Below are 17744 nucleotides of genomic sequence, written 5' to 3' on the forward strand. Positions count from 1 at the left end.
AGGTAGGAAAGAACCTAAGTTTGTAAGAAGAGGAGACTGCCTTTGGACCAGAAGTTGTTGACTGAACAACACTTAGTTGATTCTTTAAAGTGTTACTTGATTAACAGACTCCTGAAAGTTTATATTCATCCTTAATAAAACAAGTAAGAATTTTTTTCTTTTCTAGATTGGAGTCTACTGTACGTACATCAGAGAGCTCAGAAGAATTCCTGGAAGAAGAACCCGAACAAAGCGTGATTGAATTTGAGGACGAAAGTAGTGATAAGGATGCTCGGCCTGCACCAGAAACCCAGGCACGTCTGGAAAAGCAAGATGGTGAAAAGGTATGAGATCCTGCTTATCAAATAAAGTGAATGAAAGTAAACTAAATTTTAACTTTCTTAATCATATATCATTAGAAAAATATGATGATACATTTTAGAGTGGTAGTAGAAATTGTATTTAATGCTAAAAAGCATCTACCTATACTAAACAAGGTCCAGTACTAGAGTTGGGAAGAGGATAAAGTTGCAAATATCATTTTGTATTTCAAAGTGAATTTTTAAAAGTTTGACTTACAACAAAGATAAAATAGAGGATGTTTAGGTAATAAGATGCCTCAGTATTTTTAAAATACAAAATTTGAGAAATTAAACATATTTAAGAAGTGACACAAATCATAGGACTGTAAGGTCTACCTTGTAGAACCAGTTACAGTGCCTTAAGGTCCACAGCCCTCAGTTGTACCTGTATTTTGGCTAGAAGGATAAGATTCATCATCAAAACCAAAAATTATAGATAGATATATACGTATATATATGTGTATATATATGTATATATATAGTATCTATATGTATGTATATATTTATATGTATATATATATATATATACATACATATACATATATATATATGTGTGTATATATTTATATATTTTGACTATAATTTATTACATATTCCTGGATAAATAACTTCATTTTTTTAAACATGAGAAAACTTTATCTGGCCTGATTTCTATAGTTCCTCAAGTGTTTATCCTTATCTTTTTGATTCTTCTGTTTCTTCCTGTTCTTGTTTTTTTCTTTCTTTCTTTTTTTTTTTTTAAGTTTTATTTATTTTGAGAGAGACAGAGACTGTGCGAGTGGGGTAGGAACAGAGAGAGAGGGAGACAGAATCCCAAGCAGACTCCCCGCTGTCTGCACAGAGCCTGACGTGAGACCCAAACCCCCAAAACCATGAGATCATGATCTGAGCCAAAACCAAAAGTCGGACACTTAACCCACTGAGACACCCAGGCACCCCCTTTTCTTTTTTTTCAGTATTTTCAACTTTTGGTTCTCTAGAGATTCCTTATTTCTTCTTTCATACATGCTTGTTTCTTTACAAATCTTTTACCTGTTTGCCAAGTCTAGCCAGCACCTTAATAAGTGAAACTACATTACCATTTTTATTTTATTTTAATTTAAAAATACTTATTTTTGAGAGAAATATAGTGTGAGCAGGGAGAGGCAGAGAGAGAGGGAGACACAGAATCTGAAGCAGGCTCCAGGCTCTGAGCTTGTCAGCACAGAGCCCGATGCGGGGCTCCAACTTAGCAGCCTTGAGATCATGACCTGAGCCTAAGTTGGACACTCAACCAACTTAGCCACCCAGGCACCCCCACCAATTTTATTTTCTTAACTTACTCCACTTTAGCTCCTGCCTCCTCTATTTCATGAAACTATATTTTTATTTTTTATTAAAAAAAAAAAGTTTATTTGAGAGAGATTGATTGGGGGAGGGATAGAGAGGAGGAGATAGTGAATACCAAGCAGGCTCTGTGCGGGGCTTGGAGCACAATGCAAAGCCCAGTGCGGGGCTTGAACCCACGAACTGTAAGATCATGACCTGAGCTGAAATCAGTTGCTTAACCAACTTAGCCACCCAGGAGCCCCAGTGAAACTGTGTTTTTAAATGACATTTTCTTCTTGTGTTGTAGGACATTTGGACAGTAAAGCACATGTTTAAAAAGGGGATTTATGCACATCCAGACGTTTATGAGAATATATATTTGTGGTCTTGTTCTCTTAAAAACTTAACGATTAGGGGCGCCTGGGTGGCTCACTTGGTTGAGCTTCCAACTCTTGATTTCAGCACAGGTCATATAATCCCAGGATGGTGGAATCAAGCGCCATGTTGGGCTCTGTGCTGAGCATGGAGCCTGCTTGGGATTCTCTCGCTCTTGTTCTCTGCCCCTCCCCCCACTCGTGATTGCTCTCACTCTCTTTCTCTTAAAAAAAAAAATCCTTAAGATTATACTGTACGTACTTCATGTAACCAGTTTCATTTGTCCAGCAATACACTGTGCACACATAGTCTTGTAGGTCACCAGTGACACTTAGTGACTTTCTGTACCTAGATCGATTACTGTGACTTCTTCAATATTCTCTAGTCCCGTGTAATGTAGGCCTTATAACACTACTGTATTTTGGTTTCTTGGTTTTTCCTATCTCTGAAGTTTTGTTTTGCTTTATTTATTACTTAGCTATTCTGCTTCCTTTTTTCCCCTTTATTTGTGGACATTCTGGAAGATTCAGTTCTTGACTTGTTGCTCTTTGGTTCATGTTCTCTCCTTTGAAAATGCATCCAATCCAGTGGTTGAACTCTCATCTCTGTGGGGATGACTAGTAACTCTAGACTTTGAATATTGATTCAGACTGTAATGCTTCAATATTGCTTGTCTCCTGAATATTTTTATGTAGACAGATGTCTTTTATCTTCTTAAATTCAACATAATCTTTATCCTTTCTTATTATTTCTGTATTGGGCCTTTTTTCCTGTAATTTTTTTTTTTAATCTTCCATTCTGTTCCCAAACCGAAAACTTGAGGGACAGATTTCTCTCTTCTGCTGCTTCTCACTTTTAGTTACCAACATTCTGTTTTTTTTTTAAGCGTTTGCTATGTTTTTCTCATTTTTTTCTTTCAACATTTTTTCCTATCTTAGTTGATCATTTTATGAACTTTATTGTAAATACCTTCTGTGTGCAGTCTATTTTCCATATATTGTCTGGTCAGATAAAATTTTTCTAAGTCCTGATTTCATTATCCCTATGATTGTAGGGATCCTACATAATTCAGACAGATCTATTTCTGAACACTTGAGTGCATCAGTTTTCTAAGTTTTAAAATGGTAATCAAACGTCCTCTATTAGAATCTCACTAAGATTCATTAGAACTACTAAACATTACATAGAAATATTTTGTGTTGATAAACATTGGAAGAATTTCATAATTGGAGGGCTTGTGTCATCAGCTCACTGATATTTCCGTATTTAATGTGATGTAAGGAGCAGGATTGTTCAAAAAGTGAGCCAGAGTTGACTGGAAAGTTGACTGGAAAATGAACTCAGATCGAGGGCTATTTTCTTCCAGCAAGAAGCTGTGTCCAAACTGAGCTTCCTCCAAGACTGGCAGTGCTTTCTCCCCTTGGTAGGGTAAACCGTAACTTCCCACAGGCCCCAAAGATGTCAAGTGCTGACCAAGTGTTGTGTAAAGAGCTGGCATCAGCTCTAGTCTCTGGTGCCTTTTTACTGAAAAGGTGCCCATCAGGCTGGCCCTATAAAAAGGAAGAACAAGAAGGGAACAGGGTTTCTTCACTGCATCTCAGACCTGCGCTGTGTCTGCAGAGCATCCTGGTCTGTCTGCTGTCTCCATGAGAACAGGGGGAGTTTGGGTTACTTGTGCATTTTTACCGACCCTGCCTGAGAAGTTTGTCTTTTCCTCAGACTAATTCCTTAACTCATGTCCTATAATGTGGTAAAACTTTATCTTGAGTCCTGGTGCATGACAGGTGGAGACTGGGAACGGACTCTCCTTGCATGACAAATAATAAGTTACCTTAAAATTGTATCCTGACTTACTTTTTCCCCCCATTCATGTAGGAATCTGAATTGGAGCCTCTGAATGGTGAGATAATGGATGATACTCTGAAGGCCTCACTTACGACTGAAGAGGAGGACTCCGCTAGTGAAGTTTTAGATGAAGAAACAAAATTGCAGTCTTTTAATTCCGGTGAAGACTCTGCAACTCTTGTTCCAGTGGTGGCAGAATCTTCAAAACCTCCTGAGACTGTTGCACAGGATAAGGTAAGAGGGAGATAATTTCTTACAGTCCACCTGTTCCAGTGTTGGTGACGTGGAAGGGGCATTGCAGTGGATATATTTTCCTCCACTTAATATATATAGTCCTTCAGGAAAATTAATTATATATTATCACACTACATTAGGTATTTTAAAATAATGCAATCCGTAACGTTCCATAAATTCTAATCTTTGTAACCTTATTCATACATATGTGACTTACGTTAACAAAATGAATTTTTTATTTTATATTTTACTTATTTTAAGTAAATTTATTTTGAGAGAGAGAGAATGAGCAGAGTAGGGGCAGAGGGAGAGGGAGAAAGAATCCCAAGCGGGCTCTGTGCTGTCAGAGCAGTCCCGACATGGGACTCATTCTCAGGAACTAAACCGTGAGATTGTGACCGGAGTCGAAATCAAGAGTCGGACACTTAACCAACTGAGGCACCCAGGTGCCCTGCAATGAGTTTTGTTTGTAGATTTAGAGAAATGCTTAGAAAAACAGATAAAACATAGTTTACCAAATACTCGAATACCTGTTGCTTACGTAGTCTTTGACCATTTTAACACGTTTTAACTGGGGAGAGAGATTAGATGAGTGGGGAAAACCTGATGGAATATTTTAAAAGGAGTTTCATTTTTACTTTTGAATGTTCCACTTTAAGGCTGAACAACTATTGTATGGCATTATTTTATTAGTGTTTCACTAAATAAATGAATAAAATTTCCATTGCCCTTCCCTTTCATCTAGTGAAGTCATAGTCAAACTTAGTGGGATGGCCCAGTGTCACACTCCAGAGGACTCTTGCTTGTGGCTCAAGTAAGAGCAAGACACCAAGAAGTTTTAGTTCATTGATGGTTTTAAAGAAACTTCATAGGAAGTTTAAAATGTCCGAAGTACCTTTATTATATCTTTAAAGGAGGAGTCAAATGATCACATCAGTTTTGAAAAAATTGACTTGTGTTCAGAGTATGCACACCTGATTAATGAAAGTGACTGAGTACTGAATTCTTTAAAATGCAGTTCATTGTCACTGAATATTAGTGTCTGAGAATAATTTATGTAAGAACTGTACTGCAAAGGTTTGTTCACCAGGTGTTTTATTTTTAGACCTCACATATAACTGACTCAGAAATGTTGCTAGACGAAGGCCCATCTGATGAAAAAGGGCACACTGAAGAGAAACTACCACTAGTTTCCAGAAAGAAAGCCCATTTTGGGAGTTCAGACAATGTTGGTACTGTCCCAAATGAAGAACGATCTGACAGTGGTTTTCCAAACTCTGTGATAGCTGAATTTTCTGAGGAGTCCATCTCTGAAAATTTATCGCCCAATACTACTTCTTCATTGGAAGACCAGGGTGAGGAGGGGGTACCTGAGCCCCAAGAAACATCTACAGCTCTTCCCCAGAGTTCTTTGATAGAGGTTGAACTTGAAGATGTGCCATTTGCACAGAACGCGGGACAGAAGAACCAGTCAGAGGAACAGTCTGAAGCGTCTTCGGAGCAACTGGATCAGTTTACACAGTCAGCAGAGAAAACTGTGGATAGCAGCTCAGAGGAGATAGAGGTGGAGGTGCCTGTGGTCGACAGGCGGAATTTAAGAAGGAAGGCCAAAGGGCATAAAGGACCTGCTAAGAAGAAAGCAAAGCTGACATGAGTCAAGAAGAAATGCAGATGCTAGAACCCTCTTCTTTGTAACATAATTGTTGTTTTTAAAATATGGTAATAAATGGCATGGGGCACAGGGCAAAAATTCTAAAATTTTACTTTGAACTTATTTATGATGCCAGTTTTCCCTCCCCCTTAGGACCTAGGATTCACCATTCTTTTTAATTTTTCAGGCTGTTTGGTGTAAGTACAATTTTTTATTTTTATTAACCATGTTTCGATTTGGGGAAACCAGATCATACTATATTTTCTTTAACAATTGGGACACCTGACCATTAGTATTTCAGAAAATATAAATTAAGCTGAAAGTAGTAGGCTTTCCATTACTTGTAAGGATCACAGAAATCTTTTATACTATGGATTTTAATAGTAAACTTGGTGAAGGTTCCGGAAGTTTTATCTTAAAAAATCAAAACTAATCATTTTTTAAAATGTAGGCATGTCAAAACAAAAATGTCAGTACGTGAAAATATACTTCAACTAAATGACAGCACAAATACAGAAGTTTATGGTGAAGGGTTTATGAAGGTGGTATTTTGGCCTCCTGATTCGTAGCTGTGTAGATGCTGTTTCCTCCTTTGACTTGTGTCTGAGGAAAGGTACAAAATCTGTTTCCAATTCCATCTTTACAACATCTTATACTAACAATACTGCTAGGGACTTAACTTCGGCATGTCGGCACTCATGATTATATACATTTCATTTGAAGCTGGGGGCTATACTTTTGTCCTCATCCAATTAACATGTATACTTCAGAAGTGTGAGAACCCTTCCTCAGGCTTCTCCTTGATTCTGCCACTGCCTTTACTCTAGAGTTGTATATTCTCCTCAGCTTTTGTCCACTTCCGTAACTCAAGAGAGTGATTCCTACCAAAAGGTCTGCCTGCCTGTCTGCCAGCTTATATCCTTGGCATCCACACCTGGGTAGATTTGGACCATGCCCCCACCACCTTAGATCCAGATGACAAGAATAAATCTGCCTAGGGAGCTACAGTTAAAAGCTTATATCAAATTGGAGGCTTTGGGTGTTGCTCTGGTCTTGCTCACTCTTAATTTGTTCTTGAGGACAGGTTACAAGCTAGCCTGTATATATACATTGTTACTGTAGCAAAGGCTTTTGCCTAGGAAAATTAAAAAAAAAAATTCTCATTAAGTATTAGGTGTGCTCAGATTTGCGCTTCTTGTGGAGAATGCTTTGAGACCATTTAGCTTGTTTTTAAAACAGAATTGGTCTTTACATGGAAAAAAACAAAACGTTAAGTCTTTCTGCCGTTATCTGAGGTGCTAAGGATTGATGTTGAATGCTTTATCCTAGTCTATGGTCAGGTGAGGTCATTAAATTTTATTTTGAGATACTGATATTTTAGATCTAATAAGCTAATTGTTTAAGCAGGTAAAATGACAGTAAATTTTGAATGCTTGTATCCCCTACATTTTCCTTCGTTACTGGTCAGAGGCAAGCCAGATGACTTTACTCCAGATGAAAAATTAAAGCACTTTGGCCATTTGTTTTCTGAACAAATGCTGATTAGTCGAAAAAATAAGTATGACTGGTACTAGTACTAGTGTATCTATCATGTTGATGCCGTTTTATAGATTTTGTGAGAAACTTTACTACCACAATTAGGGAAATAAAGATAGGAAGATTTAGTAAATTCTTAACCTTTCCATTTTTAATTTCTTACAATAGATTTAAAAACCTAACACTTAGATATTTTACTTTTTTACTTGGACTATTCATTATTCTCGGGTGTAGTTTAAGAAATTTGAGCTGACAACTCTTGATAGGTGAATATATAGTTGCTGAGTTCACAAAATAATCAGTTATTCGTGTGTAAGTGAGGACTAACAGTATACACTCACCTTGTTAAACTTGTTTGGTTTATTCTTAAACAGTAAGAGCATTTTCAGCAACTGCAGAACTTTTTGCTTAGCATACCAGAAAACTTTTGATACATATTATCTCTGACAGAGAATGTTATTTTGGGGGTTTGTAGATGGTAGAGAAAGTGAGGTCACGTAGAAAAACCTGTCATGGTAACATGTTCGTGTCCAGTAAATGAGTTCTGTACTCAGTGAGTATAGAATTGATAACAAAATTTGTCCTCAATAAGGAATCTGAATAAAACGAATCAGATACCTAGTTTTTGCCAAGGCATTGGAAAAACTTCAGAATTAGAGAGGACTGAAATCTGATTTCAGCCAGCCAGTCTAGTTGTTGAGTGTCTAGTCACATGCTATAGTCCTTTGTGGACTGCTTTTTTGTTTAGAAGTTTTATTTCTGGAAAAGATTTCACTTCAGTTTGTGTAAATACTTATATATTTCCTTATGTAATATAAAACATATATATTAGCAAAATTTTAGTTGTGCTTTCAAGTTTAAATTCTCCAGTTGCTAGACATCACAGAAATATATTTAAGAATTTATTATAAAGCTCCTCTACAACTTTTAAAGGTGAGAGGATCTATTATGATTTTTTATAAAATCAAATAGCATGACAGAATGTCAGTCTTCTACTTAAAATGTCTATATTCATGGTGTTTCCATTCACTGCAGAATGAACATGGCAAGGTAACAATTACTGGTGATCAATGGTTCACTTTTAGCTGACCACCAGGACACTACCTAAAATTGTTTCAGTGACTTTAGAAAATTATCTTGAAGGTTTATGATTACATCAAACTGAGTCTTAACGTAGTATCTGAATACCTGCTATTAAGTACTGCTTTACCGTTAGGGATTACCTTCTAAGGTTTGGTCACACCAGCAAACTGATACAGATCTTAATGTAAATAAAGAATTTATACTAACATTACCCATCTGTGTAATAGCATTTTAGAAATTTCTGCCTTGTATGTCCACTAGTGGCTAATCTGATGTTAGGGTGTTAGCCAGTCTTTCATGAGTGTTATTAGTTACAAATGTTAGGCTTCTGTTGGTATATTTAATATCAAGCTTTCTTTGTACATGATAGTTAATTTGCTTATTTTGGGTTCTAAAAGATAAGCGGACCTTAGTTCTGTAGTATTGTGCTTACCTTTAACCTTTTTTTCCCCCCACCTTCCAAAACATAGTCATTCACACATTCCCCATTTCTATTAGTGGCAAAAATCAGTCGTTAAAATCTTAATTGTTAAGAAAAGTTCAGCTTCTGTCATCCTAAAGTAATTGTATCATACTGGATAGTCATTCCCAAGGAAATAGGCTTTCTTTTCCTAAGTGTGTATGTGTTCTAAAACTTCTATGTTTACAGTATTTAGGAAAGATGTTACGTTATTTAGAAGAGCAAGTCTTACTGAGGTACTCATGTTTGTTTTCTTGGTAGTTTTTTTTTGTTTTGTTTTTTAAGTTTTAATAGTAGTATGTTTTGTGATCGTTTCCTGGCCTGTGTTTTGATAACTGAATTTGTTTAGACATAAAATAATTTTGTTAAAGGCACAATTAATCACATTGGTTGTACTTTCAAGACAGACTTTAAAAATAAACAATTTAAAACCATTAACGTGATTATAGATTAATGTGATATTACACCTTAAAAGCTCAGAGCTACAAACATTCACATCACAAGAGCACTTTGACTAAGTTACAAAACCTGAAACATTATCTTTTTTATATCATTCAAGTTAACTGCAAATTGCTCATAAAGAGCATCAGTGCAGTGTTTTTAAAACTTTTACCTGGAATTACTTACATTTTTAACCCTGTTAAATATATGAAAGTATAAACATTTTAGTGTATTTTTTTCCATATATTTTGAGTAGAAAATACAGTTCCTAGTAGATAGAAGTATACATGACTGAGAGGAAGAAAAAACGTGTAAAATACAAAACTAGAGGTGAAAAGATTTTTCTGAACTCTATTTACTGTAGTGTGCCTTCTCTCCTGTACTTTAAATACCTTATAAACAAAGGTTACCAGGGGTTAACACTACCTTTCTTAGGATTAATGAAGAAAAAAGACTTCAGGTAAGGTCTCAGAAATGACAGTTTCCTAGCATAGGCTTTAGTTTTAAGTGTGCACGAACCTTTATGATAAAAGGTGTTTTCAACTATATTAATTTTTCCAGTAACAAAAAATCTGCATTGCTGAGTATCCACTTCTTAATGCAGATACAGACCAAGATACTTCTACAATTGCTTTTTTAAATGTATTTTTAAATCTTTATTTTGAGAGAGAGAGAAGGAGAGGGGCAGAGAAAAGACATAGGATCCCAAGCAGGCTCTGCACTGTCAGCACAGAGTGCTGAGTAAGCTACCCAGCTCCTCTATAATTGCTTTTTAAAACATTATTCAGATTTATGAATGCCTAAATGCTCAACAGACTAAAAAATAAAGACCAATTTGTAAATAAGCCTATTTTAATGTTTCTTACAATAGAATAAATAGTTCTCTTGAAGGCTACAGATATGTAAGGCTGTTGGGCAGTATTTGGAGAACCACCACAGAAACAGTATCTTCTTAACGGGTGAGTAGTCTTCAGTAATTGTCAAGAGTTACTTGTCTGAAAGTGCTGTCAAACCAGCAAGACTGCATTTATGCATCCATCGTTTTCAGGATTGTTGGTAACCTGGGCATATTTTCCTGAAGAAAACAACGTGGGAAAAAGGAGAGATTTAGCTAATAAAAATTAACTTTGCCCAAAATATTTCTAATGGACACTTTTAAGAAAGAAAAAAATAAATGATAGTAGGATCAGTGAGATTTTACAAAATCACTCAAAATCAAACAAGTTCTGGAGGCAATTTTTACATACTGTTGTTACACTTCTACAAATAGTAGTCAGCTCCATTCTGTTAGTACGTTGTATTAACAAGCCCTTGTGGATTTACCTGAGCATTGTTGCTTTTCCACACACTTTTCTTACTAGAAAATGCAGTAAGTTTTCATTAAGTTTCAAGTTAATCTAGCAACCAATTTTAAAACTGATGTCTGCCAATATGAAGTAGGAGTTAATGACTCATATAAAGACTCAATCAAGAAGTCAGAGTGTACTCTTCAATTTTGAAGAACATTAAAGCTTACCTGGACACTAAAAGCAGAAAACCAAGAAAACGAGGCATGGCGTCTTTCTGTTTTTTAATTATTATTGAAATAGTGTGGCTATGTGTTTGATGTAGGTCTCCCTTCCCCCATTCCTGGGGGAATTGTAATTCCTTCCAATATGTTACTTATAATTGTAACTTTCCATCTGCTTCTTTCATAGTTTCTCTTAAAACAGCCATAAATCTAAAAATCTAGTACACTTTATAAACTGATATCAATAATCCAAACTAAAAAGAATCACATTCATAACTATTGTGTCTACAGAAGTATTTTTCATAAGTTTAAGTCTGATTTACATCATTTTTACTTATCCAGCAATTCTGCATTAAAATTTGCTTACATACTTCCTACCAACTTAAAAATTTCAATTTTAGGGTTATAATAGCAGCAGCCCCATATTCACAACTTTACTTACCCCAAATAACCTTGCCTCCTTGTGTCACAAGGCCCAACTCACTCACGTTCACTTCAATGACAGTACCTTTGGTAATAACACCCAAAGACGTATATAGTGGGGATGAGGGATTCTTTTTTACACCAAGTATTGGCAGGCAAAAGGTGGCTTTCAATTCAGGATGTGTTACATGGGCCTTTTTGAAACGTAAGCCCTAATAAGTCAAACACAAAAACGTTACGAGTCTAAAATGTTAATGATGAGCAATCATCTGCTTTTCCAATGGTCTTCCCCAACAAAAATCCTCATGGATTGAACAATGTCAAATCTTAAGGCATCAATTAAATATTTATAAATTCTACAGACTACAAACCTGATAAATACATGGGGGAAAAACTCCAAACACATACTCCTGGAGTTGTTACCATGGAGCTTTACCTAGCATCATACTCAGATTTTCCTCTGTAGTTACGTACATTTACTGAGAACTTGCTATATGCCAGGCACTGTGCTGAAGTGTACAAATGGCTCATTTAAGCATTATAACCTTACAACTCCCATTTTTTTTTTTAATTTTTTTTTTGACGTTTATTTATTTTTGAGATAGAGACAGAGCATGAATGGGGGAGGGTCAGAGAGAGGGAGACACAGAATCCGAAACAGGCTCCAGGCTCTGAGCTGTCAGCACAGAGCCTGACGCGGGGCTCGAACTCACAGACGGCGAGATCATGACCTGAGCTGAAGTCGGCCGCCCAACCGACTGAGCCACCCAGGTGCCCCCTTTTTTTTTTTTTATAACATAAGGATTGACATGTGAAATGACTTGTTCCCCAGGTTAAATGGCATGTCTCTATATACCTTAGCTATTTTACATAATGAAAAAGGTGGGGTGGACTGTCAGCTTTTCATTGATGGTAATACTGGTCAAAGACTGGAGAAAGCCCAGACATCTTTTACAGAGACCACAGTCACTCAGTCACCTAGATATGGCCTCTTGGGGTGTAGCACTTTAGAAGCCACAACACTCTGCAGTCTCTTAAATTTGATTTTTCCACGTATGGGGTAAGGGTACATCAAGTACTTAGTAATGGACTCTTTAATGAAGCTTGTAATAAACTTACACAGTTGGGAATGCCCTTTGACTAATGCACCATAAGAGACTTACCTGTCAAGCTACAGAAAGCCTAGAACAACATGACCAGTATATTCTCTCCCTACAGAACTGATAAAGTTACCAAACTAGATTTAAGAGATTATGAATATGAAATCAAAATAAGAGGCATCCATGATACAATCCAGGGACGGGTCAAGGTTTTCTGTAAAGGGATAGTGAACATTTTAGGTTTTGCAGGCCATATGGTCTCTCCTGCAACTACTCAAAAGTCTTCAGGAAAACACAGCCATAGACATTATGTAAATGAAAGGGCACAGCTGTGTTTCGACAGAAATTTACAGAAACAGACTGTTTGACAACATTTTAATCCGTTAAAAATTATTCAGGTTGAGAAACGGGAACACTGCCAACCTTCCTCTGATTGTTTTTCTAAGCAGGTTAGATATCCAGTGGGGAGAGTAATTCAGTCTGTTTAAAGGGATTTTGCAAAAATACACAGCTGACCCACAAAAACAGGTTTGAATTGCACAAGTCCACTTACATGAAGACTTTTTTTTGATATTTATTTTTCCTTAATGATATTAACATTTTTTTTTTCTTTAAGTAGCCTTCATGCCTAGCGCAGAGTCCAATGTGGGGCTTGAACTCAACCCTGAGATCAAGACCTGAGCTGTGATCAAGAGTCAGAGGCATAATTGACTGAACCACCCAAGTGCCCCTTTTTTTCTGGTGCCCCTTTTTCTTTAGCTTTAAGAATACAGTATATGATACACTTAACATACGAAATATGTGTTAATCGACAGTTGATGCCATCAGTAAGTCTTCCAGCAACAGTCTATTAGTTTAGTTTTTGAGGAGTCAAAAGTTATATGTGGATTTTCAGCTGTGCAGGTGGTGGGCATCCCTAACCCAAGTTGTTCAAGGGTCAACCATATGTTCAATTACATCTTGGGAAAGGGGACGAGACTGGTTTTGACCATTGGTGTCAAAGGAAATTAAAGTCCCACTCTTATACTAAATTCTTTTTCCAGTGATTACATACTGTTTTCAAAAGCATTAATTGCCCTAATAAGTAGGATTTGCTTCTTGAAAAAAACTGTCCCTACTGAAGTTTTTGAACTGTTCTTAAATATAACAAGTGTCAGGTATATAGATTACTTGCTGAATGAGTAAAATGACTTCATGTGGAAAATGAAGATTCTAATATGCCATTTATTTAAAAATCAGGATCCACTGACACTGTAATGAAAACTACTTTTCATCTCGTTTCTTATGAAGACAAGATTCTTGACAGTACAGGAAAATTCCTAAGCCATCCCTGTCAATAACTTAAAATAGCAAAAACAGCCTAAAAAATGTCTTTCAATCTCTTTTCATATCAATTTCAGGAAATTCTACTTTACCCAATTTAACACAGCAACCAATATTTAGTCCATCCCACTCTTCAAGGGACTTACCATTGGCCTAATGAATCTTTCATATTTAGGTGGTTTTCGAGTAAAGCCATCTCCAACAAAGCAGACTTTTGTAACCATCCTCTTCCATGCTTTCTTCTTTCTCTTTCCTGTTCGAATAACTTTTAATACTTCTGTTTCTCCCTGGGCACGAACTTTGGGCAAAGGGACTTCCCATTTTCCCTAAAAACAGACCATCATTTAAATTTGTTAGTAAACGGCAATGAGAATGAAAAATCAAATTTTTTTCCTAAACCAACAAGATTTTGGCTCAACTGTTCCTAGAGGTCTGTACTGTCTCCTCACAAGCCCCGAATTAATTGGAACTAATGAAGTTTCATATTATGAACACATTAAATAAAATGGTTTGCTTAAGCTAAAAATCTTAATGGCTTGTTATGGATGAAAAATGCCACCTGTAATAAGTCAGTGACTTCTTGAAACTATATGTGCTGACTACCAAATAGTTCATATGTAAAATTAGAAGACTGTTTCCACCTCTTAATATATCTATTTTTACCTCAAGTGAACGGTTAGATTTTATTACTAGTAAGGCAAAATCATCACCACATACTTTGAACCTCCCTAGAATGCAAATTGTTTGAAAAAAGTGAAAGGCAGTATAAAGAATCTGACTTTGGGGCATCTGGGTGGCTCAGTCAATTAAATGTCCAACTCTTGGTTTTGGCTTAGGTCATGATCTCACATGATCTCTGTGCTGACAGTGAGGAGGCTGCTTGGGATTCTCTGTCTCTGCCCCTCCCCTGCTCTCTCTCAAAATAAACACTGGAAAATAAGTATTTAGTAACTTTTAAAAAAATACTAAAAATTTTTGTTGACTTATTACTAACACATAGGTTCTAGAAGCAGTTCTACCATTTCATAGATCTGTGAGCATGAAGAATGATTTACAACCTCCTGGACTTCAGTCTTTTTATTTGTAAAATGAGGAGAGGTTAAATAGATAACCTCTAAAGTTTGTTTTGGTGCTCAAGTTATACCATTCTAAATGTAGATTCTTACACACCAAAAAACTGTGGTTTTTAAAATCAAATTTGGAGACTGAAAATTCTTTAAATATAGATACCACATATTCTGTTGCTACCTAGATTTCTGTCAATTTATCCACAGGTGTTTAAAAACAGTACCTATATCTTTTCCTGTTTTTAGCAGAATTTAACCTAATTTGACACAAGCGCAATTCAGTAATGTTTTTAAAAATTCTGAATTTTTATTTAAGTCAAATCAATTAGAGGGTTTTTCACTATTCTACTTCTGAACAAATTTTAGCACAGCAGGGCAGCAAAAAAACAGCAGTCGTATCTTTCTCTGCAAGAGCACAACACTAGGAGGTGTCAAATGTAGGAAGTTGTTAAAACTCTGAATTTGAGATGCACTGCTAACTTTTTAAGTACTTTTTTTTACACTAAAGATGTGTGGTATTCTAATACATTTTTAAAAAGCTGTTAAACACTAACGTGTTCTGGTGATGAGAAAGTAAATATTTTATTAAATAATACAAAATGAAATTTACAAAGACTTTGATACCTGAATAATGGGAATAGTAGCTGGATTTCATGTATCCAATTAAACTGAAGGAAAAAAACTAAGATTAAATTTAAGTAATTCTCTCCTGAACAAAAAAGAAATAAATGCTTCAATTTTCATTACTTACTGCTTTCTCTTTTCGTTTTTGTTTAATCATATTGGAAAGTACTTTAGCTCGGGACTGTCCCTCCCTGTCCAGCAGATACGCAGGTACTGCTCCTTGTGGAGTCTTTTCATCATTCTTTTGCTTGGTGTTTCTCTTTTCATGCATCTTGATACTATCAAGAAAGAAAAAGATTCAAGATTATCCGTTTTAAAACCTATTACTAAAAAGACATTAACTTGTTACAACAAAGAAATGATCACTTACGTCTTTTTCATTTGTATTTTCTCAGCATGGCGCTGTTTATGGTAGAGCTTAGCTTTCAGACCAATCATCTTTTTTGCCTTCTTTGAACGTTCATGAGCCTCTCGACCTTCCTTCTTTCTCTTTTTCTCATGGTAATCCAAACGATAGCCATAGCGCTTCCGGTGTAACTCAATATATTCGTTTTGTGGCTGTAACAATGCCAGAAACATTGATTTTAAAAATTAATGACAGAATTATGTTAAAAAACTTTCTGAGCACCATATGAAGTATAGAAGGCCTTATGTCATCCAAATGTTCACTTGGTTAAGTAACTCTTGTGCTATTAAGCCTAGTCAAGTGAGTTAAAAAATGTTTGATCCTGGATGATATCAGGCATCAGGATTCACATCTGTAATAATCTCAGTGAAAGTTTCTGTTCATTGAAAGGAACTTCCAAAATCCACTGGCCCCACAAAAAGGATGACCTGATTCCAGGATCTCTCTCTCTCTTTTTTTTTTCTTAACATCAGTAATCTGGTTTTTCTTTTTTTTTTTTTTTTTTAATTTTTTTTTTTAACGTTTTATTTATTTTTGAGACAGAGAGAGACAGAGCATGAACGGGGGAGGGGCAGAGAGAGAGGGAGACACAGAATCGGAAACAGGCTCCAGGCTCCGAGCCATCAGCCCAGAGCCTGACGCGGGGCTCGAACTCACGGACCGCGAGATCCTGACCTGAGCTGAAGTCGGCCGCTTAACCGACTGAGCCACCCAGGCGCCCCAGTAATCTGGTTTTTCGATATCGTCATCATTATCCTTTTTATTTAAAAAATTAATAAGTTAGTTTTATTTACATACAATTTACATATAATGAAATGTGCCCTTTTAAGGTGCAGGTGTACAGTTTTAAGTTTTAACAAACTATAACAGTTTTGTAACCACCACAATCAGAGTAAGAGAGTCTTTCCATTACCTCAGAAAACTTCCTTGTATATCTTTGAAAGCAATCCTTTTTTCCACCTCCAATCTGTATGTAGTATATTACTCTAGTTTTGCCTTTTGCAGAGCATAGAAACTTACATATTAACAATTTGTAGCCTTTTGCGTGTAGCTTTTCACTTAAGGCTTTTGAGATCCCCCACGTTGTTACATTCATCAGTACCTCAATTCTTGTTACTGCCTTGAGTCCCATGTACGGATATACTGACCAGCTGATGGGTATTTGGGTTGTTCCCAGTTTTTAGCGAATTAACACGCGCCCATAAGTCTTTTGTGTGGTCATATGCCAAACTGCTTTCAAAAGTGGTTGTACTCTTTTGCTGTCACCAGCAACGCCTCGGATCCCCTTTTGCTTTTTAAGGGGCAGTTTTATTTTACATGGCCACTTTTATTTTAAACATGTGGCCACAGTCCATTTGTATTTTAAGACTGCAAAAATAAAATAATGACGCAGTCAACTCCAGCACAGAGAATAATGCCGAGTGACAGTCAACCAGGTACTACGTATCAGCTGCGGTGTTTTCAACCGCTATCACATAAACGTTGCGGCAACCACCAGGAAGGTACGTGGGAATACACCTTTGCAGAGAAACACTAAAGATTCAGTAGAAAGAGGGCAGGTGTGGCAGATCTGTGCTGTATGCCTGGCTCCGTTTCCTCAGCAATAAAACGAGGCGGCAGAGGGATTAAGATCTGTCTATAGCACAGGGATATCCCTAGGCTCTGGCACTGACGACACACAACACGTGGCGAAGCCGGCAATTTAACAGACTCTGTGTCCCCCAAACAAGTTTTTTTTCACTCAACCGAGCCCACCCTTCCCTTCAGCAGTACCTCCCTTCCGCCTACCACCCCTCACCCCAGGGCCCCCGCCCCAGGGCCCCTGCCTTCCACCAGCTCTGTAGCCCTACGACCCGAGCGCCCGAAACTACCCCCCTCACCATGGTGACAGCCGCAGAGCCGCCGGGTGCAGGTGCCGGGGCGCAAAGAAGCTCTCAATTTTCGGGTCTCACAGACCCGCGAGTTCACTCCACGCACCCCGACGGGAAAGAGTTCTAAAAAGACCGAGTGCGGAGAA

General features: G+C 36.9%; 2 protein-coding genes across 10 annotated transcripts in view; one reads left to right on the forward strand and one right to left on the reverse strand.

Annotated features, from left to right (window-relative positions):
* The window catches only part of FAM169A (family with sequence similarity 169 member A), a 99613-nt gene extending 90342 nt beyond the window's left edge, over nucleotides 1-9271 (forward strand). For all 9 annotated transcript variants that reach the window (XM_060635535.3, XM_060635534.3, XM_060635540.3 and 6 more), the window contains 3 exons: nucleotides 167-323; nucleotides 3900-4103; nucleotides 5209-9271. In XM_060635535.3, the coding sequence (XP_060491518.3) occupies nucleotides 167-323; nucleotides 3900-4103; nucleotides 5209-5757 (910 nt within the window). In that variant the 3' untranslated portion in view covers nucleotides 5758-9271. The remainder of the gene's footprint in view (nucleotides 1-166; nucleotides 324-3899; nucleotides 4104-5208) is intronic.
* Nucleotides 9272-10108: 837 nt separating this feature from the next.
* On the reverse strand, nucleotides 10109-17737 carry NSA2 (NSA2 ribosome biogenesis factor). Its single transcript, XM_078449002.1, has 6 exons — nucleotides 17608-17737; nucleotides 15692-15879; nucleotides 15449-15599; nucleotides 13777-13956; nucleotides 11227-11419; nucleotides 10109-10349 (listed from the first exon to the last, which is right to left on the reverse strand). The coding sequence occupies exons 1-6, from the start codon at nucleotides 17608-17610 to the stop codon at nucleotides 10282-10284; spliced, it is 783 nt and encodes a 260-aa protein (XP_078305128.1). The 5' UTR covers nucleotides 17611-17737; the 3' UTR covers nucleotides 10109-10281.
* Nucleotides 17738-17744: the final 7 nt, after the last annotated feature.

The sequence above is a fragment of the Panthera onca genome, chromosome A1 (genome assembly GCF_046562875.1).
Source record: "Panthera onca isolate mPanOnc1 chromosome A1, mPanOnc1 haplotype 2, whole genome shotgun sequence".
Lineage (NCBI taxonomy): Eukaryota > Metazoa > Chordata > Mammalia > Carnivora > Felidae > Panthera > Panthera onca.

What these genes read in the sequence shown, in the direction of transcription:
- NSA2 (XM_078449002.1), bottom strand. An exon ending in AAAGATTCATTAGGCCAATG is followed by an intron (nt 11,420 to 13,776) that starts GTAAGTCCCTTG and finishes TTGACTTATTAG; the next exon opens with GGCTTACGTTTCAAAAAGGC. An exon ending in AGGAGGCAAGGTTATTTGGG is followed by an intron (nt 10,350 to 11,226) that starts GTAAGTAAAGTT and finishes TGTTTTCTTCAG; the next exon opens with GAAAATATGCCCAGGTTACC.